The sequence below is a fragment of the Salmo trutta genome, chromosome 25 (genome assembly GCF_901001165.1).
Source record: "Salmo trutta chromosome 25, fSalTru1.1, whole genome shotgun sequence".
In the NCBI taxonomy this organism is placed as follows: Eukaryota; Metazoa; Chordata; class Actinopteri; order Salmoniformes; family Salmonidae; genus Salmo; species Salmo trutta.
The window spans coordinates 3,935,403-3,944,365 of record NC_042981.1 but is presented as its reverse complement, the minus strand read 5'-3'; the positions used below and the strand labels follow the sequence as shown (position 1 = coordinate 3,944,365).

The following is an 8,963-nucleotide window of genomic DNA, read 5'->3' as shown; positions in this document are numbered from 1 at the left end:
TAGCTAGTAATATTATCTTTATTTACAGATGTAAACATTCGACTGCTATGTAGTTTGGGTGGCACATTTCTGCTAACTCTCCCAGAATTCCTTGTTTTTTTTTTGTTTTTTTTCAGAAATACTGGTTGGAGAGGATTCGGGATTTCCTGATTATTCCCTTGTAATTCCAAGATCGTTATTAAAAAATATTGCAACCCTAAATGTACTAAAAAGGCATGTTTCACATTTGTACAAAAAAAAAACATGTTGATAGCTTAACGCTGAGGGGAAAAAGAGCGGGAAATAATTAAGCCTAGAGTGGAAAGGTCCAAAACAAGGAAACAATAAATCTGATTCCACATGGAGGATAATTTGTAAAATTCCTGTAACTCTCCAAATTCCCAGAAATCCTGGTTGAGGATTCCTGGATGTTTTGCTTATTCCCCTGTAATTCCAGCCATCTTCCACCTAGGATTTTGGAGAACGGGCATTTCGTGAAAGTTACAGGAATTTTGGAACCCCATTTATAATATGAAACAAAACAATCAGCTGGTTTATAATTTACCCTGGTTACGACCCTGGCTAGACCTGGTTACGACCCTGGCTAGACCTGGTTACGACCCTGGCTAGACCTGGTTATGACCCTGGCTAGACCTGGCTGGTAATGACCCTGGCTAGACCTGGTTATGACCCTGGCTAGACCTGGTTATGACCCTGGCTAACCTGTGACAGAACAATAATGCATTTGATCTTGCAGTTACTACCATAGAGATGGAGGACTCTATCTGCCATCATGGTGTCTGTATACCTTTTATGGTTACTACCCAATTATTCAAGTGCTGTTGGGTTAACTGTAGTTTGAGATTACGTAGTGTCGTGAAATGATCAGGCTAAATATGTACTCTGACTGAAAACAAAGGTTCAGAGAACATGGAGGCATCCACAATGGCACCTTATTCCCTTTATAGTGCACTGCTTTCCACCATGGCCCTGTGGGCCCTACTGCCGGCTCTTGCTGTAACAATTGAGATTTGGAACAAGGCCCTGGTCAAAAGTAGTGCCCTATACAGGGCGTTTGGGGTTGCAGCCAGTGCTTTGATGATAGAGGGTGGTTCAGGTCAGTGGTCCCAGACGATGCCCAGGAGCTCACTGCTGGCGTCCCACAACTTCCTGGCTGTCTCCTCGTTCCTCCCCTGGGGGGCCACGGAGGCTGGGGCGCAGTCACTGGGAGAGAGAGAGAGGGGGCATTTAAAAATATATAAATATTTCACCTTTATTTAACCAGGTAGGCCAGTTGAGAACAAGTTCTCATTTACAACTGCGACCTGGCCAAGATAAAGCAAAGCAATTTGACACATACAACAAGAGTTACACATGAGGGATTAACAAAACATACAGTCAATAATACAGTAGAAAAAATAAATCTATATACAGTGTGTGCAAATGAGGTAAGATAAGGGAGGTGAGGCAATAAATAGGCCATGGTGGCAAAGTAATTACAATATAGCAATTAAACACTGGAATGGTAGATGTGCAGAAGATGAATGTGCAAGTAGAGATACTGGGGTGCAAAGGAGCAAGATAAATAAATAAATACAGTATGGGGATGAGGTAGATAGATGGGCTGTTTACAGATGGGCTCTGTACAGGTGCAGTGATCTGTGAGCTGCTCTGACAGCTGGTGCTTAAAGCTAGTGAGGGAGATATGAGTCTCTAGTTTCAGAGATTTTTGCAGTTCGTTCCAGTCACCATTTGCATGGTTATTATACAGTCACTGTTAGTTTTTTTGGTAGCCCTGAAGCGCAAAAATATATAAATAAAAAATGTGACTTAGTCGTTGAAATTATTATTTTGTCTAATTAGTCATATGTTATGCAGCTGGTCAGACTATAATGGAGGCTGTAACCATTCATTCACTGATTCCATCCATTGATGTGATTGACAGTTCTTTGATAGTCTAAAACACTGCTGCTTCTGAACACCAGAGCATGTAAGTAGGTGAGGGAGGAGCAGAGCCTTTTTAAAATGTTGTCTGCCTTCTCTCTGGCTCCAATTTGGCTGTGGTACTGCTCAGCCAAAAGCTTTGTTCATGCTCTGGCTAGAATATGTGGTTTCCTTTATCATTATTATTTTAAGGCCTATTCCGTTGTAATATTCAGCCTACCCACGCCCACAGTAGACTAGATTCTACTTTCTACCATTAGGATATGTAGTTTCTATTTTGAAGGACTTCAGATGTTTTTAGGTAGACAATATATAGGCTATACTGTAAAAATGTATTGTAGTTTTTCTGTGAATAGAAACACCATAATATAAATCTTGAATAAAGTTAAAATATCAGAGATAAATCGTTAATAATAAAAGGCCAGTATCATCATCTTTTCATAAATAAAAGGACTGAATCATCTCGACCTGCAGCTGTGAAATGATTTGCGCGTTGAGAGGAAAATGCGCTATACAAACTAATTATTATTATTATTATAAAGACAGAAAAATATACATGTCAAAGTTTAATTCCATGAAGTAATATATTAGTGGGAATATAGCCATAATATAAACAAGATAAAGGAGAATGGAATGTATTTGAAAAGCTTCAAATGGAAAAATACATTGATATGAAGCTGCTCCCATGTGTGGATGGGAGCAGCTATTTATCAAAAAATGTTAGTGTATATTGTGCTATTCTTTGTTTGATTAAAGAAACAAAACAACTAGGCTGCCAGTATGGTGCAATAAACCTTGGTGAACTATACTGAACAACAATATAAAAACGCAACATGTAAAGTGTTGGTTCCATGGTTCATGAGCTGAAATAAAAGATCCCAGAAATGTTCCATTCCCACAAATAGTTTATTTCTCTAAAATTTTGTCCACAGATTTGTTTACATCCCTTTTAGTGAGCATTTCTCTTTTGGCCAAGAGAAACCATCCACCTGACAGGTGTGGCCTATCAAGAGGCTGATTAAACAGCATGATCATTACACAGGTGCACCTTCTGCTGGGAACAATAAAAGGCCACTCTATAATGTGCAGTTTTGTCACACAACACAATATAACAGATGTCTCAAGTTTTGAGGGAGCGTGCAAATGGCATGCTGATTGGAGGAATGTCCACCAGAGTTGTTGCCAGATAATGTCAGAGCTGTTGCCACCTGAGCTATTGCCAGAGAATTTAATGTTAATTTTTCTACCATAAGCAGCCTCAATGTTGTTTTAGAGAATTTGGCAGTATGTCCAACCAGCCTCACAACAGAAGACCACAAGTAACCATGCCAGCCCAGGACCTCCACATCTGGCTTCTTCACCTGCAGGATCATCTGAGACCAGCCACCCGGACAGCTGATGAAACTGAGGAGTATTTCTGTCTGTAAAAAAAACCTTTTGTGGGGAAAAACGAATTCTCATTGGCTGCGCCTGGCTCCCCAGTGGGTGGGCCTATGCCCTCCCATGGCTTTGCCCCTGCCCAGTCATGTGAAATTGATAAAATAATTTATATGTTTAAAGATAAATTATTGAATAATTCTACCCTGAAACCTAACTAATTAGTAGTTTATGTAGCATGTATAATTAAAGTACTGAACGTAAGTCCCATAAGGTTTAGTAGAGATCTGTGAGGAAGAGAAATGTGTGTGTGTGTGTGTGTGTGCCTAAGAGAATACCAAGAACAATGAACACTGTGTTTGGCTCAACCTGGCTAGAACTCTTGAGAAACTTATGATAGGACAGGGAGTACTTCTCAAGCTTCCTCTAATCTCTGGGGAAGGGAACAGACAGCGCTGGCTAGTGATACACAGTGGTGAGAACTCTGGAGAAGCACACAACTCACCTACTGTTTGTGTGGAGGTATGTGCGTAGGACATCTACTGTTTGTGTGGAGGTATGTGCATAGGACATCTACTGTTTGTGTGGAGGTATGTGCATAGGACATCTACTGTTTGTGTGGAGGTATGTGCATAGGACATCTACTGTTTGTGTGGAGGTATGTGCATAGGACATCTACTGTTTGTGTGGAGGTATGTGCATAGGACATCTACTGTTTGTGTGGAGGTATGTGCATAGGACATCTACTGTTTGTGTGGAGGTATGTGCATAGGACATCTACTGTTTGTGTGGAGGTATGTGGGTAGGATATCTACTGTTTGTGTGGAGGTATGTGGGTAGGATATCTACTGTTTGTGTGGAGGTATGTGGGTAGGATATCTACTGTTTGTGTGGAGGTATGTGTGTAGGATATCTACTGTTCGTGTGGAGGTATGTGCGTAGGATATCTACTGTGTGTGGAGGTATGTGCGTAAGATATCTACTGTTTGTGTGGAGGTATGTGTGTAGGATATCTACTGTTCGTGTGGAGGTATGTGCGTAAGTGGGGAGTGAGTTATAAAATGAATGTCTTTGTGTAATGTACTTCAGAACGTTCTCTGAATAAACTGTACAGACCTTTTGCAGAAGCTGAGTCCTTGACGAATTATTATTAACCCAGTGTCTTACAAACCTTGGAGATAAATCAAAGCTTATTGATTGTTAGTTATCATTTGGATTGAAAATTCTCATAACAGAAATCCATAGATTAGGGCCCAATTAATTGATTTCAATTGACTGATTTCCTCATATGAACTGTAACTCAGTAACATTTTTGAAATTATTGCATGTTGCGTTTGTTGTTGTATATTCACATTAGATGTATACAAAATAATACATATAGGAGCAAAATCAGCCTGAATATCAGGATGAACAACTGCAAAGTGTTTCGACTAGTAATTAATATTCACATGGCATCTGAAACGTTTCTTAAAAGATTGCAAAACCCCCTCTGTCCTCACGAAAAGTTTGTTTTGGGCCTCCATCTACGTTCATTCCCCCTGGGCCTATCGCCCCAGCTGTGGATCCCTACCGACTGGTCAAATATCAGGAAGAACTTTACCCGCTCTGAGAAACAAGCCCTTATTAAATCACCTGAATGACATATCTATAGTTACCACCCCAGCGGTCAAAGGAGGCGCTGTTACTGTACACGACTACACTGTCTATAAAACTGATTGATCATATATTCAATAAGAGACTCTCTACAATCCCCCACATAACAGCTTTTGGCTGTAATTCAACTGGCGGTCACCAAGGGCTGCGGTCACCAAGGGCTGCGGTCACTACGGGCGACGGTCACCAAGGGCTGCATTACAGATGCATTAAAAAACAGCTCCACGCCGGTAATCTGCCATCCTTAAAATACGGTTTAATTATCTAAATGCCCCGAATCGACAAGGCGAATTTTCTTTGCGATATCAGACCGGGTTTTGGCAGAAGGCATGAAGATCTCTGCTCGGTTTCAAATGCTCTGATTGATAAATATGTAACGTTATCGTAACACCAAAACCAGAATCAGACATTAGTTAAACGACTCCATACAATATTATTGTCCAAATAATCTGCGCCCATCTCAGAAATTGTTTTTGCCCAGTAGGTGGCTTTTGACTATAGTGTGAAGTGTTTAAAATAGCCTAATTGTTAATAGCCTAATTCTGCGCAGAATATTCAAGTAGTAATAGTTTATTATTATTGTTGTTATTGTAACTTCTACTGCTGCACGAGGCTATAAAACTGCCACAGCAAGCTGATCCCTGCAATGGGAGGACAAATGGCTATTGCTGTAAATATAAGACAATGAAAATACTCTAATCCGTCTTTTAGTTATCAAAATGCTCAACTTAATTATATTGCAAATAACAGTATAGCCTATTTTATTGGCACCAGCGGAACAATTTCGACATATCCCTGGTGAGTGCGCACTGCGGATATTCACACTTTATCAATGTTTGGTCACTGCCACAAAAGCTTTTTTAAATATATATATATATATACGACATTGTCCATATTCTAGGCGTACAAGAAGGGGAGACACATTGAATTATTACGTCCATCTAAACTGGATGAGGAAATTGTAAATTGTGTGTGTGTGTGTGTGTGTGTGTGTGTGTGTGTGTGTATGTATATATATATATATATATATATATATATATATATATATATATAATTTCCTCATCCAGTTTAGATGGACGTAATAATTCAATGTGTCTCCCCTTCTTGTACGCCTAGAATATGGACAATGTCGTAATTTGTCGCATTAAAAAATATTCTGCTAAATGTTTCCAGTCATATAAAGTGTAGTAGAATTGCATAAAATGTTTATTAAAAAAAGGCCACATTTTTCCCGTGCTTAGAAAGTAGATATGATATAGGCTAGTCTATTGCCTAGGCCTCCTCTCCTCTTTACGCGCTCAGACAAGCATTGAACAGTCTTTTTTTGCGAACAGTGATTGAGTTATATTATTAGCCTAAATTATGACTATCCAATCTACTCATCACGAATAGTAGTCTATCTTAAACAAGTCTGCAAATGTGATGATGCATGGAATACTTTATCATAAATGTGCATTTTTTGATGGTGTAAATTTACGTCTCCAAACGTGAAACTCCCCATTAATTATATTGAATGAAAACCGTTGGTTTTACCTCGTCGCACACATTTCATTCTCCATTTAATTCACAATCAAGGACAGCTGTGTTTTGTCCTCCAGCAGTGGTGACGTGTAGCCTTGTGACACTGTCCTACTGAACTCTGTACGGTCCTTTTCTATTTATTTAACCAGGTAGGACAGTTGAGAACAAGTTCTCATTTGCAACTGCGACCTGGCCAAGATAAAGCAGAGCAGTTCGACACATACAACAACAGAGTTACACATGGAGGATTAACAAACGTACAGTCAATAATACAATCTGTATACAGTGTGTGCAAATGAAGTAAGGAGGTAAGGTACTTAAATGTAATAGATTTTTTGAGAAAAATAATCCACACATGGGAGCAGCTTCATATCAATGTATTTTTCCATTTGAAGCTTTTCAAATACATTCCATTCTCCTTTATGTTGTTTATATTATGGCTATATTCCCACTAATATATTACTTCATGGAATTAAACGTTTACATGTATATTTTTCTGTCTTTATAATAATAATAATAATTAGTTTGTATAGCGCATTTCCCTCTCAACGCGCAAATCATTTCACAGCTGCAGGTCGAGATGATTCAGTCCTTTTATTTATGAAAAGATGATGATGATACTGGCCTTTTATTATTAATGATTTATCTCTGATATTTTAACTTTATTCAAGATTTATATTATGGTGTTTCTATTCACAGAAAAACTACAATACATTTTTACAGTATAGCCTATATATTGTCTACCTAAAAACATCCTTTAATACAGTCGAAGTCCTTCAAAATAGAAACTACATATCCTAATGTTAGAAAGTAGAATCTAGTCTACTGTGGGCGTGGGTAGGCTGAATATTACAACGGAATAGGCCTTAAAATAATAATGATAAAGGAAACCACATATTCTAGCCAGAGCATGACCAAAGCTTTTGGCTGAGCAGTACCACAGCCAAATTGGAGCCAGAGAGAAGGCAGACAACATTTTAAAAAGGCTCTGCTCCTCCCTCACCTACTTACATGCTCTGGTGTTCAGAAGCAGCAGTGTTTTAGACTATCAAAGAACTGTCAATCACATCAATGGATGGAATCAGTGAATGAATGGTTACAGCCTCCATTATAGTCTGACCAGCTGCATAACATATGACTAATTAGACAAAATAATAATTATCTTGTATGAACGGTTTAGTATCTTCTTCAAATGACTTAGTATCGAATTTGAGACATATTAAGTCATTGAAACGAGAATCTATTTATTATTTTAGCCTTGGGCTTAAGGGCTTCCGTACATTCTATACCGTCACTGGGAGGGGGGGAGGGAGTTCTATACCGTCACTGGGAGGGGGGGAGGGAGTTCTATACCGTCACTGGGAGGGGGGGAGGGAGTTCTATACAGTCACTGGGAGGGGGGGGAGGGAGTTCTATACAGTCACTGGGAGGGGGGGAGGGAGTTCTATACAGTCACTGGGAGGGGGGGAGGGAGTTCTATACAGTCACTGGGGAGGGGGGGAGGGAGTTCTATACCGTCACTGGGAGGGGGGGAGGGAGTTCTATACCGTCACTGGAGGTGGGGGAGGGGTTCTATACCGTCACTGGGAGGGGGGGAGGGAGTTCTATACCGTCACTGGGAGGGGGGGAGGGAGTTCTATACCGTCACTGGGAGGGGGGGAGGGAGTTCTATACAGTCACTGGGAGGGGGGGAGTTCTATACCGTCACTGGGAGGGGGGGAGTTCTATACAGTCACTGGGAGGGGGGGAGGGAGTTCTATACAGTCACTGGGAGGGGGGGAGGGAGTTCTATACAGTCACTGGGAGGGGGGGAGGGAGTTCTATACCGTCACTGGGAGGGGGGGAGGGAGTTCTATACAGTCACTGGGAGGGGGGGGAGTTCTATACAGTCACTGGGAGGGGGGGGAGTTCTATACAGTCACTGGGAGGGGCGAGTTCTATACAGTCACTGGGAGGGGCGAGTTCTATACAGTCACTGGGAGGGGCGAGTTCTATACAGTCACTGGGAGGGGGGTTCTATACAGTCACTGGGAGGGGGGAGTTCTATACAGTCACTGGGAGGGGGAGTTCTATACAGTCACTGGGAGGGGGGAGTTCTATACAGTCACTGGGAGGGGGGAGTTCTATACAGTCACTGGGAGGGGGGGGAGTTCTATACAGTCACTGGGAGGGGGGGAGTTCTATACAGTCACTGGGAGGGGGGGGAGTTCTATACAGTCACTGGGAGGGGGGGGGGGAGTTCTATACAGTCACTGGGAGGGGGGGAGGGAGTTCTATACAGTCACTGGGAGGGGGGGAGGGAGTTCTATACAGTCACTGGGAGGGGGGGAGGGAGTTCTATACAGTCACTGGGAGGGGGGGGAGGGAGTTCTATACAGTCACTGGGAGGGGGGGAGGGAGTTCATACAGTCACTGGGAGGGAGGGAGGGAGTTCTATACAGTCACTGGGAGGGGGGGAGGGAGTTCTATCAGTCACTGGGAGGGGGGGA

General features: G+C 41.6%; 2 protein-coding genes across 4 annotated transcripts in view; one reads left to right on the top strand and one right to left on the bottom strand.

Moving 5' to 3' along the window:
* Positions 1 to 8,963, bottom strand: part of LOC115161869 (retinol dehydrogenase 12) — a 29,252-nt gene continuing 20,289 nt past the window's right edge. For 2 of the 3 annotated variants that reach the window (XM_029712680.1, XM_029712678.1), the window contains exon 7: positions 1 to 1,203. In XM_029712680.1, coding sequence (XP_029568540.1) covers positions 1,098 to 1,203 — 106 coding nt within the window. In that variant the 3' untranslated portion in view covers positions 1 to 1,097. The remainder of the gene's footprint in view (positions 1,204 to 8,963) is intronic. The other variant, XR_003869442.1, reaches the window with a different exon arrangement.
* The window catches only part of vti1b (vesicle transport through interaction with t-SNAREs 1B), a 37,912-nt gene continuing 32,517 nt past the window's right edge, over positions 3,569 to 8,963 (top strand). Inside the window, exons 1-2 of the mRNA XM_029712681.1 lie at positions 3,569 to 3,579; positions 4,964 to 4,965. The gene's annotated coding sequence lies outside the window, so the exon portion shown is untranslated. The remainder of the gene's footprint in view (positions 3,580 to 4,963; positions 4,966 to 8,963) is intronic.